The sequence below is a fragment of the Plecotus auritus genome (genome assembly GCF_963455305.1).
Source record: "Plecotus auritus genome assembly, chromosome: 4".
NCBI lineage: Eukaryota > Metazoa > Chordata > Mammalia > Chiroptera > Vespertilionidae > Plecotus > Plecotus auritus.
This window is the reverse complement of record NC_137775.1, coordinates 22,159,235-22,175,499: the sequence shown is the minus strand read 5'-3', so window position 1 is coordinate 22,175,499 and position 16,265 is coordinate 22,159,235. Positions and strand designations below refer to the sequence as shown.

Genomic DNA, 16,265 nt, shown 5'->3' with positions numbered 1-16,265 from the left:
TTGGTCTTTTCATTTGTATTCATGTCATTCAAATTTAAGTACTAAGCTGAATATTACTAGTTTAGCAGTAAATGCATTGCAGTGAAATTCTCTCAGTGTACATAGTTGTTTGTGACTTTCTCTATGATCTCGTTATGAATTATGGATGTGATCATTTAGATCTAGATTATATCTGTTTGTTTTTGTTTAGATTTTTTTACAGGCTCTGACTCAATTCAGGGAACTTGGTGTAAAGACATACTTCAGACCATTATGAGTTTTACTCCTCATAATTGGGCTTCACATACTCTTAGCTGTTTTCCCGGCCCACTACAGGTAATTTGGTCTTGAATTATATATTGAATATATATGAAATCATTCTTTTCCTTTATAACGTTATTCTAGAGATTTACTTTTGGTGACAGCCAAAGGAAAGTTAGATTTTCTTACTGTTTTTTTTTAAATCTTCGCTATTTCAAAATCTTGGGTTGTTGTTCCTTGTCCTATTCTAGGACTGTATGTTTCTTAAGTTTTAATTATTATGGTTTTATCTTATTAGTTAATACTTGTGAGAATTAATACATTAACTGAAAATTTTTTTCTCTCATAGTACCGAAATGCAGAGAAATATAATTTAATGGAGCTTCATAGAATACACATATGCTACACTTGAGTGCATTTAAAAAAAATCACACAGAGAGAAAAACTATAAACTTGGCTTTTATAATACAGAGAAAGAAAACCTCATCTTCTACTTTTCAGAGAAAAATTTAGGCACAGTGAACATATAACTTCTAATAGGGGTAGAGCAGTAGCTCTCAAACTTTTCAGAATCTCCTGGAAGATTGTTTAGATACAGATTGCTGTTGATACTGCCATACTCAGAGAACCACTGAGCTAATGTAATGGATTTTCCTTATAGCGATAGGGAAATATGTAACCAACGGGCACATAAATTTCTGTTTCTTTTTTTCCAAAGTGAATAGAAGTATCAACAGATTATTAAGAGACTTTGAATTCAGGCTTGCTGGGAATTCCTCTTTAGGAAATCTAAGAAAGGAGTCTCAATGGTAATCTAGTCAAGTCTGCATATTTTCCCAGTATACTAGTAGAAAGTCAGGCCTTGGTTACTGAGTTGCTTGAGGCACCAACAGTGTTTTACTGTCAGAGTCAAGTCTAGAACTGGTTTCTTAACTCTGTAGCCAGTGCTCTTTTTACTACAACCATTGAAGTAAACTTCTGGTCTTCCTTTTAGGCGTTCTTCAAACAAAATAATGTACCTCAGGAAAGCCGTTTTAATCTGAAAAAAAATGTGGAGGAGGAGTATAGGAAGTGGAAGTCAATGAGCAATGAAAATAACATCATTGCCCACTTTTCTAATCAAGGCTCTCCTCTCTTCCTTTGTCTTCTCTGGAAAATGCTCTTGGAAACAGATCATATTAATCAGATTGGTTACAGGTAAGCCTCAAACCTAGATCTGCATTCCATTTGGCAACCCATTATACCCTACAGCAATATAATTTATTTTTTACTCTCTGCTTTCCAGAGTATTAGAAAGAATTGGAGCCAGGGCCTTGGTAGCCCATGTGAGAACATTTGCAGATTTCCTGGTATATGAGTTCTCTACATCAGCTGGGGGTCAGCAGCTCAACAAATGCATTGAAATTCTTAATGACATGGTATGGAAATACAACATTGTTACATTGGACAGATTAATTCTCTGCCTGGTAAGAATATGCTTACTTAAGAATGTTTCTAAGCTGTCTATTCTTTTTTGGATCAGTGTGTGTGATTGATAGATCTTGCTTCTAAGGATTTAATAAATTTATACAATAATTAAACATTGCTATCACTTCCCTAAAGAACTAGATATTTCCCAATTTCTTTATTCATTCATTCAATAAGTATGTATTGAATATATACTATGTTCTATGCACAGAAGGTATGGAGTAAATAAGACAGACATGACCCTGGCCTTATGATGCTCTAAAAATATGAGCAGTTAGACCTGAGTTGATTCTCAAAGTTTCCCACTAGGGTCAGGAATTCGTAAGTCACTGCATTCCTTTGTAGGTGCTAATAACTATTTGTGCAGTTTGGTAGCCACAGTCAGAATTGAATTTTCTCATCGCCACCCAATATTCCCCAAATGTTTTTTTCTATTGACTTGATTCTATTTCAGGCAAAAACTTAAGAAAAAGACACTAAATCAGGATGGATAATACTACATTTGTAAACATACTATAGTGGTGATACTTGGGGTGGCTGATAGGTTAACATTAACCTCTTAGCTGTGGAGCACAGATATAAAGATGGTTACAGTCTACCACAGCCAGGTAGCTCAGTTGGTTCTCGTGTCTTCCCGATATACCTAGATTGCGGGTTTGATCCCTGGTCAGGGCACATAAAAGAATCAACCAATGAATGCATAAATAAGTGTAACAACACATGAGTGTTTCTCTCTCTCAAATAAATAAATAATTTTTTTAAAAATAAGCTACTTTAAAAAAAAGATAATTACAATCTACTAGGGGAAATAAGGCTAATCTATAAATCAATGAAAGGATAAAATAGAGATAAAGTAAGATTTTATTTATTTAGATTTAGAATGCCAAGTGGCAGAGCCATGCTCTTGCATAGGTTAGACATTTTCACAAATTTTCTGTTCTTCTCCAAAGGCCATGCGTAGTCATGAAGGAAATGAAGCCCAGGTTTGTTATTTCATAATCCAGTTGCTGTTACTCAAACCAAATGATTTTCGAAACCGAGTAAGTGACTTTGTGAAGGAAAATTCCCCAGAGCACTGGCTACAGAACGACTGGCACACCAAGCACATGAATTATCACAAGGTACTGATTCAAATTAGTGCTTCAGTTAATCTTCTCTAACCATTTTGGCTGTTGTCTCTGTGATTCTACTATTTCTCTCTCGTCTCTAAATTTCTTCAAGGTTCTAGAGTATCTCTAAAGTTATGAATAAGTTAAAATTGCAGTTTTTATAGACATGGGTACATACAGTACAAAATGAAAAGAGTTATTACAAATCCTTTTATACATAATCACTTTTGGTGTATTTTTGGGATAAAAGATTTTTACCAAGTAGATGACTCTTGTTTTCATTGCATTGTAGGAGCAAACATGGTTTCATGTTCTTTTTTAAAGGACAAGTTTATTTAGCTCTTTTTTTTTTAAGAGAAAAATGATGCCCTAAACATTTACCATTTCCTCGTTTCCACAGAAATATCCAGAGAAGCTGTATTTTGAGGGCCTGGCGGAGCAGGTCGATCCTCCTGTGCAGATCCAGTCACCCTATCTGCCCATCTATTTTGGAAACGTGTGTCTCCGATTCCTTCCTGTATTTGATATAGTAATCCACAGATTTTTAGAGTTGCTTCCAGTCTCCAAATCACTGGAGACTCTCCTAGATCACCTAGGAGGGCTATATAAATTTCATGGTAAGCTTTTTCAAATTAATCCCCATCTCATAGTAAACAAAAGTGGGCTAGGCAAGACCATATGGGTAATAGTGGTTCTAAAGATTTTGTTTTATTAACGTGTTTTGAGGGTAAGTGCCATGCACTGATACCAGGAAGTCTAAAATAGACGACATAAAAATATGAATAGTTAATTATAACAAATGTATTAGAAAAAAAGTGATATGTGAGAGACGCCTTATTTGACATAGAGTATGATTAATTGCCAAAGAGTATAGAGGGAGAAAAGTATGTGTTCATAACAGACCGATGTTACTGGGAACGAATTGGATTTTGGCAGCTTCTTGGATGGACAGAATTTCAACTGTGATGTATGTGATTTGTATAAACAGAAAGTGGGGGGCGGGCAGGCAGAAAGAATCTTTTAGAAAAACATGAAGGTGTTAAAAACAAGACATTTTGAAAACAATAGCCTCATTGGGCTAAATTGAAAATTTATGTATTGTACCTGACAGATCATCTTAAATTCCTGACTGGGAAGTTTTGATTTTGTAACGCAGGTAATCAAGGATCAACTAGAAGTTATTGAGTAAGATAATGACATGGAAAGCATAAGTGGAAAACATTTATTTTAGATAAATCCAGTTGTAATTGGCAGCATGTCTTGGAAGAAGGAAGCCATTTCAACACGTTATGTCAGAAAGCTCAGGTGTATGATAAACAAGTATGATGGCATTGGAAATGATAAAGAAGGGACAGATAGTCAAGGAAGAAGGAATAGGACTTGGGGCTGGTTGTGGGGAGAATATCAAAAGAAAGAAATTAAGACAACCTTGAAGTGTTAAACCTGGTCCTGGAGAACAGCAGAGTCAGTGACAGAAGCAGGGGAGCCCCAGGGCAGCCACTATGGGGACAAAGTGTCTTTTTTCTGGAGCAGTTCTTTCTAGACCTTGATCTAAGATGTTTTCCTCCAGTGCAGAAGCTAGACTTGTCTTTTAGCACTACAGAATAGATATGAAGTTAAAGTAAATATTCCTTAAAAACATTTTCCATTTGGATTAGGTGATGAATGCACATGGTGCAGAAGGGTATGCCATAAAATGTCCCATCCCTGTCCTCTAGAAAGGAATGCCTTTCTATGTTTCATTTTTGTTTGAATATGTTTCATTATTGCAGGATACATTTCCAGAAGTGAAATCGCTACCTCAGACTGTAATAAATATCTTTAAATACAAGAGATGTGTATTATTGGAAGCTTGCTGCCTTGTCCTAAAATTAAAATATTCACTGTCTGTAATTACCCAGCATGTGAAATAATTTCATAATCTTAGCTATTTTTTGGTAATCTGAAAACAGGATTTGTTTTTCACAATTGTCAGTAACCAGATCGCATTGTGGTGATCTGTTTTCTTCTTGGCAGATCGTCCAGTGACTTATTTGTATAATACTCTACACTATTATGAAATGCACCTGAGAGAGCGTGCATTTCTCAAACGAAAACTTGTCCACGCAATCATTGGCTCTCTCAAGGATAATCGACCGCAGGGCTGGTGTCTAAGTGACACTTACCTGAAGTGTGCTATGAATGCCCGAGAAGACAATCCTTGGGTCCCAGATGACTCCTACTATTGCAGACTGATTGGCCGACTAGTGGATAATATCCTTTTTATTGTGATTTTCCAGATTCTGTAGAAATAAGTGCATGTATGATTTGTGAGAACGTGAGCTGTATTGTCTTTACAAGATAATATTTTTATGTATTCTAAGACTTCAAATTTCTTAAAGATTGTTTCTACTTTTACTTCTGGAAAGTTTTGAAATCTTAAATTAGCAGCATCGTGACAGAGAGGCAGAAATTCACTCCATTAAAATGTATATTTAAAACAGGCCTTAAAAGATTTGTTTCAAAGAAAACAATCCTATTTCTAAATAAATACACTATTGTAGTACGTGCATTTGTTTGCTACTGGAGAACATAGAAATTTGTTGCTTTAAGTAATTGAATTTTTAAAAAAAAATGTTAATAGAGAATAATAAAATTTATTTTCTCTCTTTTTTAGTAAAAAAAGCCACTGTACTGGTATTTTTATTTCTTCATTTTGATTTCATGTCTTAAGTTATCAGCACATTATACTTAGTATGTCTATATACCATGCCACTATTTAGAGCAGTTTTATATAAATGGTCATGATTTATTTTCCTACACCAAGAAACTTATTTTGTGAAGTAAAAGAATTACTTACTATAAAGTAACTTTTTATTTTAATTTCAGAGTGAAAGGGAGTGGGAGAGAAAGATAGAAACATCAATGATGAGAGAGAATCATTGATTGGCTGCCTCCTGCACACCCCCTACTGGGGACCGAGCCCACAACCTGGGCATGTGCCCATGACCGGAATTGAACCCAGGACATTCAGTCCGCAGGCCGACGCTCTATCCACTGACCCAAACCAGCCAGGACGAGTAACTTCCTTATTAATTGTCCTATCACTATTAGAAGGAATACGTTGATAGTTATAGCAGTACTTTGGTTGCATCTATAGCTATCACATCACAGTTATAGAGCCCACCTATATAAGACCAACCATTTTACCGTACACCTTAAGGTTGGTCACATGGTTGCAATCAATATATTTGTCATGTCAACTTTATTTGTATTTGTTTGTATTATTTGCCTTCTAATCTCTCAGATAAATCACTTCTTGGAGGTTCATAATCAGATAAATTGATAATCAAATGAGATGTTTACATGTGAAACATTTTGAAAACTATAAAGCACTATACAAATGTGAGCCATTAATCTCAGAATAACCCAGTAGTTATTGCTTTAATCATTTGCACCGATGGCTGGCAAGTCTCCTGGTCCATTTCCAAACTGTGACTGGAGATTCAATGAGTTTCCCAATCCAGCTGCCCATGCACTGCATGTTACTTGTGTGGAGCTCATGGCCTTAGCTGTTTCAGGCAAAGAAGTTGGAAATGCTCTTCTAAATGTTGTGCTGAAAAGGTATGTATACTGTTGCATGCAATAAGATTTATTGTAAAGAAATTGATATTTTATTTGGAGCTGTCAGACAAAACTATTGTCCTAAGGCTGATACATACTGGATAGTAACTGTCTTTTGGTTCCAGATCTTGTCCTTATGATATATGTGTAATGGCGTTAGCCCTAGACAGTGTCAGGAGACCTGGGTTTATTCCTACTTATATTCTTTATTAGTTGTTTGGCATTTAATTTAGGAATAATGTTAACCTCTCAATAAAGACCGTCTTTGAAGAGTACTTTCTTAAAGACCAACATAAAGTATGGAGAAGAAGTATAAATAAATGGAAATAGTCTTTCAGCCCATTTGTTAAATGAAACAACCCAAAACAAAACTCTTATTTTGCTTTTGTTTCTGTATAGTAAATTTTTACTCAATAAAAATCTATTGTAGTTTTATTGGAGTAGGTCAGTGGTAGCCCCTGAATTATATATGTTCTCAAAATAAGATTCATTATCAACCATATAAAATGTTTTTATAATTCCACATTTTTATTATTTGTTCCCACTTTGTAGTCAGCCTTTAGTGCCACGAGAGAACATTACAGCATGGATGAATGCAATTGGATTGATCATCACTGCTCTACCAGTGAGTTAAGTTGTTTGTACGTAGTAATGGAATGCAGCTGTTCCTGTGAGTTGAAAGAATAGGATGCCTTTATATAAGGACATTGTACAGTTAATGAAGTGTTTCATGTTTTTAAAGTTTTCATATTATTATTGCTTCAAAAATCTACAGTGACTGTTTGCTTTCTGCATCAAATCTAATGAAATCTACTTGACTTTTGGGTCCCTGCATTCACTGGTCCCACTTACCCATCCAACCTTGGTTTTTACATTAAAATGTAAATATTTTGAACACTTAGTTTATTATATATCTGTGAGAGCCTCTTCACATGTGACCTCCACATGGTTGTCTGTTGTGCTATCTTTGAATGTCAATAATATTGTCTAACCCTCTGCTCTCCAGACTGCTTTGATTAGGCACCTCTATAAGTCACTGTTTCCTTACCCACCTCCCAAATATATGTATTTGTTTCTGAGTTACACATGTGTATCAGTAGTGTCTGTGTGATAAATATTGTTAAAGTAGATTTACTGTGTAGTCAGTATCAGGTACTAAGTGAACAGACAGATGCGTGTATGGAACCCTCTAACTCACAAGCATAATATTGACTTATTATGATGCCACCCACTTTTGGTTGCAAAATCTCCATTACACAAGGACACAAGCTGGATAAGTAGAAAACATTAAAGAATGAGAAAGTGTATTATTTTAAGGGTGGGAGTATGAAAATGAATATGGGGTGGAATACTAGATACGTGATATTTTTCATCAGGCTTTCCTCTGGTTTTAAAGGAGCCATATTGGATTGTCCTTCATGATCAAATTGTGAGTGTCATCAGTAGTCCCAGCTTGACATCTGAAACTGAGTGGGTTGGCTATCCATTCCGCCTCTTTGACTTCACTGCTTGTCATCAATCCTACTCCGAGATGAGCTGTAGCTATACATTAGCTCTAGCACATGCTGTGTGGCACCATTCTAGCATTGGGCAACTTTCTCTCATTCCCAAGTAGGTATTATGATTTTTAAAATAAATTTTACTTTTGTAATGTTTTTGTTTTGTTCTTTAACCTCATATACATGTAAGAACAACTTGGAAAGTAAGAGTGAAGTAGAATTTCTAGATAATCAGAAAACCTTTTATTTCAGAATTGTTTGAAAAAAATGTAATTTGTATGTGCAAGTAATAATTTGGTATCTAGTTTTCCATTACATTTTAAGGAGGCTTTTCTTAGAATGTATTCCAAAAGTTACCTTTTGAACTGAATAACTGATATCAGTCTATTTTCTGATTATTTACCTTAACTATAAAATTGGTATTAACTAGATTCAACTTTCTTGAGAATGGCATTTATAATAGACTGTTTATGCACCTCTGTCATTCAGTAATTTTATTTTATTTTATTTTATTTTATTTTATTTATTGATTTTTTACAGAGAGAGGAAGGGAGAGGAATAGAGAGTTAGAAACATTGATGAGAGAGAAACATCAATCAGCTGCCTCCTGCACACCCCCTACTGGGGATGTGCCTGCAACCAAGGTACATGCCCTTGACCAGAATCGAACCTGGGACCTTTCAGTCCACAGGCCGACACTCTATCCATTGAGCCAAACTGGTCAGGGCAGTAATTTTATTTTATTTCATTTTTTTTTAATAGATTTTATTGATTTTTTACAGAGAGGAAGGGAGAGGGATAGAGAGTTAGAAACATCGATGAGAGAGAAACATCGATCAGCTGCCTCCTGCGTACCTCCTACTGGGGATGTGCCCGCAACCAAGGTACATGCCCTTGACCGGAATAGAACTTGGGACCTTTCAGTTCGCAGGCTGACGCTCTATCCACTGAGCCAAACAGGTTAGGGCAGTAATTTTATTTTTAAGAATGATTTTAAATCTAAATTTATTCCAGTAATTAAATGAAAATAAGAGCCAGTGAGAGATATGAGAATAAAAAGGTTACCAAAATTTAAAGAAATTTAAAAAAATTATTACAACTTTTGCAAATACTGGGGTAGGCTATATTAACAAAATTCAAACAATTCACTGATTTCAAATCACAGTAAATTATTATCTTCAAATTTTAGGTTTCTCACTGAAGTACTTCTTCCTATTGTGAAGACTGAATTCCAGTTGCTTTATGTGTACCATCTTGTGGGACCATTTTTACAAAGATTTCAGCAAGAGAGAACTCGGTGTATGATAGAGGTAAAATATAATCTGGGTTTTCTGTGATAAAATTAAGTTCTAAAATATCTATTTGGGGTTTTTTCCCAATGTTTTCCAAACTTCATATCATAATCCATTAGTAGTGAAGTCAGCTTAGTAGGATCAGAGAGTGGTTTTGGAAGACTTAGTATACCCATGACTTAGAGTAACTATAATGAGTTTGGTGTGGGATGTGTTGAATTAGAGATGCAGGGAGAAATACCCATCTTCATGGTTGAGAAGAAAGTTAAGGATGGAGAAATGCATTTGAGCACCTGCACTACAGTAGAGAAGAATTAATTAAAACCATGGAAATGGATGAAAATCATCTATAACAGGAGTACAGAGCAAAGAAAATGAGCCAGGAATAGAACCTTAAAGTATAAGCCACCAAATAGAACTAAAGATACAATCTAAAATATCCCTGAGGTTGCGATTATCCCAGAAATTGAAATGTGGTTTCCTGAAAGGGGATCATCTGTCTCTTAATTTTAAGAAAAATTCCTAAACTGTAAAGAGAAATTGGGGCATTTTGTAGCACTATCGAGTCCACTATAATGGAGGCCATATCATATTTCCATGCACACAGCTTGTGTGGTCAGTGACAGTTCTATAAACCTGTTATCCCTCTGTCTTGGAATGGAGTCCAGCATATCATGCTGAATTATTGAACCATTTTTGACATCTAACTAATTTTACGTTATTTTTAACTAGATTGGTGTGGCATTTTATGACATGTTGCTGAATGTAGACCAGTGCAGCACCCACTTAAATTACATGGATCCCATCTGTGACTTCCTATACCATGTGAAGTATATGTTTACTGGTGACAGCGTAAAAGAGCAAGTAAGTTACCTTTAATTACTTTTAATGATGTTTAGTTTAGAAACCTTGAACATATGGTGATAGACTTATTTGTTTGGGTGAGTGGTTTTGTTAATTTATTTGCTTTTGACGAATAAAAGTTGATATAAGTCCCTTTTAGGCTACATGAGCATATTATTGTGGATATAGTATTAAAGTAAAAGTAAATACATGTTATAATTTCTTACATTTTCCCCTTGATATTTGCTACAAGACATCTGAAAAAAACCTAGGGGACTTAATTAATAGTAATTTCCTTAGGAAGAAACAGTACAGTATCGCTACTGTAAACACCAGACTGGTGTTGTGTTACGTGAAGGGGGTCCTACTTTTTCCGGACGGTGATTAGAATACACTATGGGAACATTGGACAAATTGCAGCATAACTAGAAGACTAAAGCCAGGGGAGTCCAGAGAGTGTTTTCTTGAAGGGTATTTGAAGAAACCGGGAAAGCTTGATTTGAACTTTAAGATCCATCCTTAACTTTCTTCTCAACCTTGAAGATGGGTATTTCTCCCTGCATCTCCAATTCAACATATCCCACACCAGACTCATTAGTTAATTGTTTATGTCCTCAGTATTTGGAGGGTTGCCATTTGGATTCAGTATTAGATCTGTTCTGTGTGACTTCAAAGGACATATAAACTCTGGTGAAGTTAAAAGGAGGTGCATTCTGACTCAACATATGAAGAGCCACTTCCTAGTAGAGCTGTCTGAAAGTGGAAAGGATCTCCTTGAGCCATAACAGAGTTTCCTGTCTGTAGGAAACAGTCTTGGCTGTTTCAGAAGGAGAAATTAAATAACGCCCCCTCCATACTTCAATGTTATTTTCTCCTATAATGGCCAAGAGAGGTAAACTGATATAAAAACATATGAATCCTAGTCTGCTGGATTCTTCCCTTGCAGCTGGGGAGGGTGTTGACTCCTTTATGCCTCAGCAGAATCGTCAAGGAAAGTTGAGTGGGAACCAATACAGGCATGCTTTATTTTATTTTATTTTTTTAAATATATTTTCATTGATTTCTGAAAGGAAGGGGGAGAGAGAGAGATAGAAACAATGATGAGAGAGAATCATTGATTGGCTGCCTCCCACATGCCCCACATTGGGGGTCAAGCCTGCAACCCGGGTATGTGCCCTGACTGGGAATCAAACCGTGACCTCCTGGTTCATAGGTTGATGCTCAACCACTGAGCCACACCAGCCGGGCTCAGGCATGCTTTATTTAGCATATCCTTTATATTTGGGCCCAACGCACTTTGACACAAGGAAATTACAGAAAAGGAAAATTATTAATGGGCGGATCTTTCCTGGCAAGGTCAAAGAGCATTTGAGTAAGGTAAAGAAAGCTGTGAAACTGCTTGATGTATTTATTTCTTTAAAGTGTTTTAAGTAAAAGTCGATCTGATACGTAGTTTGAATTCCAAGTATAAATCAGAATTTTTAAAAATTATATTTGTAGATGTATGTTACAGACATGTTATTCAAAGACCTTGAGAATGTAATTGTGCTTCATGCTTCTGTAAAGATGGTATTTTAAAAGGATGACCACCTATTGCATGTGTAATATTTTCAGTGTAAATTATACTAGCTTTTGACAGTAGGATTACTGGCTACCCAGGTAAGTACATGTGTTTTTGTAAGTATATGCTTATATACATAGATATATGCATATACACACATATACAGAATGTGTGTGCAGAAGAACACACAGTTTTTCTCATGTGAGAGAAATAATTTTATCTGCTTTTGTTAAAACACAAAGCATGTAGATAAACTTCTCATCCATCCCACTCCCTAGTATATTGTCTCAGGATATGTATTAATCACTTCTTTAAAAGGTGGGAAATTAAAGTTTTCTGGTTAAAATATTTTTTCATGTATTTTCGTTTTTTAGGTAGAGAAGATTATCTGTAATTTAAAACCAGCTTTAAAACTTCGTCTTCGATTCATCACACACATTAGCAAGATGGAACCAACTACAGTACCTCCACAGGCCATAAATAGTGGGTCTCCAGCCCCTCAGTCTAACCAGGTGCCAGTGTCTTTACCAGTCACTCAGTGAAGTCAGCATGCACTGTGCTCAGTGGAAATACACCTGTCTTTCAAAGTTGACTCAAACCTGTTAAATCTGAACGTGATCATGCTACATAGTGATGTAGTAGAAGCAGTGACGTTCAGATTGTTTTATTTTGATTCAAATGGTGAATCTGTTGACACCTTATAACGCCCATCTCCTTGTCTATACTTATGTCTCTAAGAGATCAAATAGACTATATGTTGTCCATATTCATAATGATTTATTAGAGCTGCCTAGGAACACTTATGTCTCTAAGAGGTCAAATAAACTACAAATTGTTCATATCCATAACAATTTATTAGAGCTGCCTAGGAACATTGAGGTATCTGTGATCAAAAGACTTTTATTAGATACTATCAATCTTTCCTAGTCTAGCCTTTGGTTTGGTTTTATATTTTATAATTAATGACTTATTCATTGTTTTAAAGGCACTACATACGTAGTAGTTATTACAGATCCTTTTATATATAAATCTCTTTTGGTGTGTCTTTGGGATAAGAGATTTTTGTCAAATAAAGAACTGAAAATTTCATTGCATTGCATTGCAGAAGTAAACTGTTTCATATTCTTTTTAAATGGCTTGAAATTTTTATAATAGATTTTTAAGTGAATAAGCTAATATTTTTAATCAAGGTAGTTTGGCAAATTTTTGCCTTTGCTGTGAACTTGAACTTTACTGTATGAAATGAGTTGGAAGTTATGTAAGTAGATAACATAGCTAGAAATTCACAAACTTAATAAATTCATGTTTAAATGGTGATTCTCCAATCTGTTTTTTAAAATAATTGCTTTTCCAGGTTGACACTTACCCAGCAAATGATGTTATTCTTTGAATTTTTATAATCTTAAAATTTTTAAGTATTTTTTTTAAATGCAGTGTACATTTTGGTTCTTTAGGGTTTATTAAATTTTGAGAGACTTAATGTTAATTTTGGAGGGAAATGCCGTTAAGATTGTAAAAGACTTCAAAAATAATTAGTAAAATCTGTTAAATGAATACATTGTGTGATTGATTACTCAATTTGAATGAGCATCTGCTGTGTGCCAGGCAGTGTGTTGGCTGGGTTATGAGAGAGAGAGACCTGGGCTACTTCCATGGGTTGTACAGTACAGCTGGTGACTGACATTGACCTAGGAATTAAGAGTACTAATTTAAAAAAAAAAAAAATTAGTACTACTTTAAAATAAAAATGAACTACCCAGGCCAGGTAGCTCAGTTGGTTAGAGCATTGTCCCAATAACCTAAGGTTGTGAGTTTGATATCCGGTCAGGGCACATACAAGAATCAACCAGTAAATGTATAAATATGTGGAATAACAAATCTCTCTCTCTCTCTCTCTCTCTCTCTCTCTCTCTCTCTCTCTCTCTCTCTCAAAAATCAATAAAAAAAAGAATTAGTGAAGTTTAACCAACTATACTTCAATTTTTTATTTCCAAATACATGATCCTAGACCTTACCTTCTTCATGGTTCATATTATTATAATTACTCCATTTTTTAAAGTTGATTTTAGAGAGAAAGAAGAAGGGAGAGAGAAACATCGATTTGTTGTTCCACTTATTTATGCATTCATTGGTTGATTCTTGTATGTACCCTGATTGGGAATCAAACCCGCAACCTTGGTGTATCGAGCTACCTGGTCAGGGCTTATAATCACTAAATCTTTATTTGGCATGCAGTTCAGCTTAATATTTATATAATAGTATAAGTAATTTTTCTAAGTTAGTAATATTGTTAAAATTCTCCAGAAATTTTATGCTAGAAATGAATTCAAGTGTTCCTCTTAATAGAATCTCCATATAGTCTCGCTACCTCAAGGAATATGTTTTGAGATCCTAAAATGGGAATAATTATGAACTGGTATTATACAAATAGAATAAAGGAAGTGAAAATCAATAACACTTTCTCAAGGATATGTACATTCCAGTTCATTTATTAACAATTCATTTTTTCTTCTCTAGCTTATAAAAAGGGAATATGATTTTCCCCAAATGGGTTTTTTAAAGAATTATTATTAACCAGAGACATTAATAGAAGGCAGACATTTTATTTGGGTTTAGAATGCTTCTGAGGGGGGAAAACGCCTTTATATTCATTACATCCTAAAGGCATTTTTTTAATAGTACCTTTAAAGCCACTCAGTCCAATAGGACGTTTTGCAGTGGTGGAAAGACTCTGCTATTCAGTACAGTGGTTAGTAGCCACAAGTGCCTACTGAGCACTTGAAATGTGGAACTGAATTTTAAAATAAATATATTTTATTAATTTTTACAGAGAGGAAGGGAGAGGGATAGAAAGTTAGAAACATAGATGAGAGAGAAACATCAATCAGCTGCCTCCTGCACACCCCCTACTGGGGATGTGCCCGCAACCAAGGTACATGCCCTTGACCGGAATCAAACCTGGGGCCCTTCATTCCGCAGGCCGACGCTCTATCCACTGAGCCAAACCAGCTAGAGCTGGAACTGAATTTTAAATTTTATTAAGCTTTAATTTAAATAACTCTGTGATTACATGTGATAGTATACTCTAAAGAATGATTCGGCATAATCGCTCTTATCTAAAAGCAATTCAGTAAAATATTTATCTTACAAAGTCCATATGTCAACGGTTAGGTTTAAAATTCTAGGATGCATATAAAAAATCAGATGTTAGAGGAGGCTCTGACATATGACTGAGTTGTATTTTGTTTTTTTAATATATATTTTTTTGTTTTTGTTTTTTTAAACAAAGAAAATATGCACAATCCTAAGAAATGGATAAGCAAAATAGAGACAGACTCATAGATAGAGAACAGGCAGACAACTCCAGTGACAGGGGTATTGGGGGGCGGAAGTATTGAGCTAAAAAGAAAAAAGAAATAACTCATGGACACAGACAACAGTGTGGTGATTGGGGTGGTGGAGGAGGAGGGAGGGGTGGAAGAGGGTATAGGGGAGATATATGGTGATGAGGGAAAAAGAATATTGCAGAGAAAAAAATGAAAAGCAATATTTTATTTTTTTTTTTTTATTTTTTTATTTTTTCAAATTTTTATTAAGGTATTATATGTGTACATATCTTACCATTGCCCCCCACCCCCACCCCACTCCCATACATGCCCTCACCCCCCAATGTTTTGCATCCGTTGGTTACTCTTATATACATGCATAAAAGTCCTTCAGTTGATCTCTTATTTCCCCCACCTCTCCCTAACCTTACCACTGTAATTTGACAGTCTGTTTGATGCTTTACTGCCTCTGTAACTATCTTTTTGTTCATCAGTTTATAATGTTTTTCATTATCCCCAAATGAGTGGGATCATGTGGTATTTTTCTTTCATTGACTGGCTTATTTCACTTAGCATAATGTTCTCTAATTCCATCCAAGTGCCTACAAATGGTAGTAATTCCTTTTTTACGGCAGCATAGTATTCCATTGTGTAGATGTACCATAGTTTTCTGATCCAGTCATCTGCTGATGGGCACCTAGGCTGTTTCCAAATCTTAGCTATTGTAAATTGTGCTGCTATGAACATAGGGGTGCATATATCCTTTCTGATTGGTGTTTCTGGTTTCTTAGGATATATTCCTAGGAGTGGGATTACTGGGTCAAATGGGAGTTCCATTTTCAGTTTTTTGAGGAAACTCCATACTGTTCTCCACAGTGGCTGCACCAGTCTGCATTCCCACCAGCAGTGCACGAGGGTTCCTTTTTCTCCGCATCCTCGCCAACACTTGTCGTTTGTTGATTTGTTGATGATAGCCATTCTGACAGGTGTGAGATGGTATCGCATTGTTGTTTTGATTTGCATCTCTCGGATAATTAGTGACTTTGAGCATGTTTTCATGTGTCTCTTGGCCTTCCTTCTGTCTTCTTTCGAAAAGCTTCTATTTAGGTCCGTTGCCCATTTTTTTATTGGATCATTTATCTTCCTTTTATTAAGTTGTATAAGCTGCCTGTAGATGTTGGAAATTAAACCTTTATCAGTGATACCATTTGCAAATATGTTCTCCCATACAGTGGGGTTTCTTGTTGTTTTGTTGATGGTTTCTTTTGCTGTGCAAAAGCTTTTTATTTTGATGTAGTCCCATTTGTTTATTTTCTGTTTGGCTT

General features: G+C 35.4%; 1 protein-coding gene across 2 annotated transcripts in view; it reads left to right on the top strand.

Annotated features, from left to right (window-relative positions):
• Positions 1–13,166, top strand: part of MED23 (mediator complex subunit 23) — a 45,380-nt gene extending 32,214 nt beyond the window's left edge. For both annotated transcript variants that reach the window (XM_080667102.1, XM_080667101.1), the window contains 12 exons: positions 191–315; positions 1,235–1,437; positions 1,526–1,706; positions 2,658–2,828; positions 3,217–3,433; positions 4,833–5,069; positions 6,254–6,419; positions 6,972–7,044; positions 7,816–8,030; positions 9,108–9,228; positions 9,943–10,074; positions 11,989–13,166. In XM_080667102.1, coding sequence (XP_080523228.1) covers positions 191–315; positions 1,235–1,437; positions 1,526–1,706; positions 2,658–2,828; positions 3,217–3,433; positions 4,833–5,069; positions 6,254–6,419; positions 6,972–7,044; positions 7,816–8,030; positions 9,108–9,228; positions 9,943–10,074; positions 11,989–12,156 — 2,009 coding nt within the window. In that variant the 3' untranslated portion in view covers positions 12,157–13,166. The remainder of the gene's footprint in view (positions 1–190; positions 316–1,234; positions 1,438–1,525; positions 1,707–2,657; positions 2,829–3,216; positions 3,434–4,832; positions 5,070–6,253; positions 6,420–6,971; positions 7,045–7,815; positions 8,031–9,107; positions 9,229–9,942; positions 10,075–11,988) is intronic.
• Positions 13,167–16,265: the final 3,099 nt, after the last annotated feature.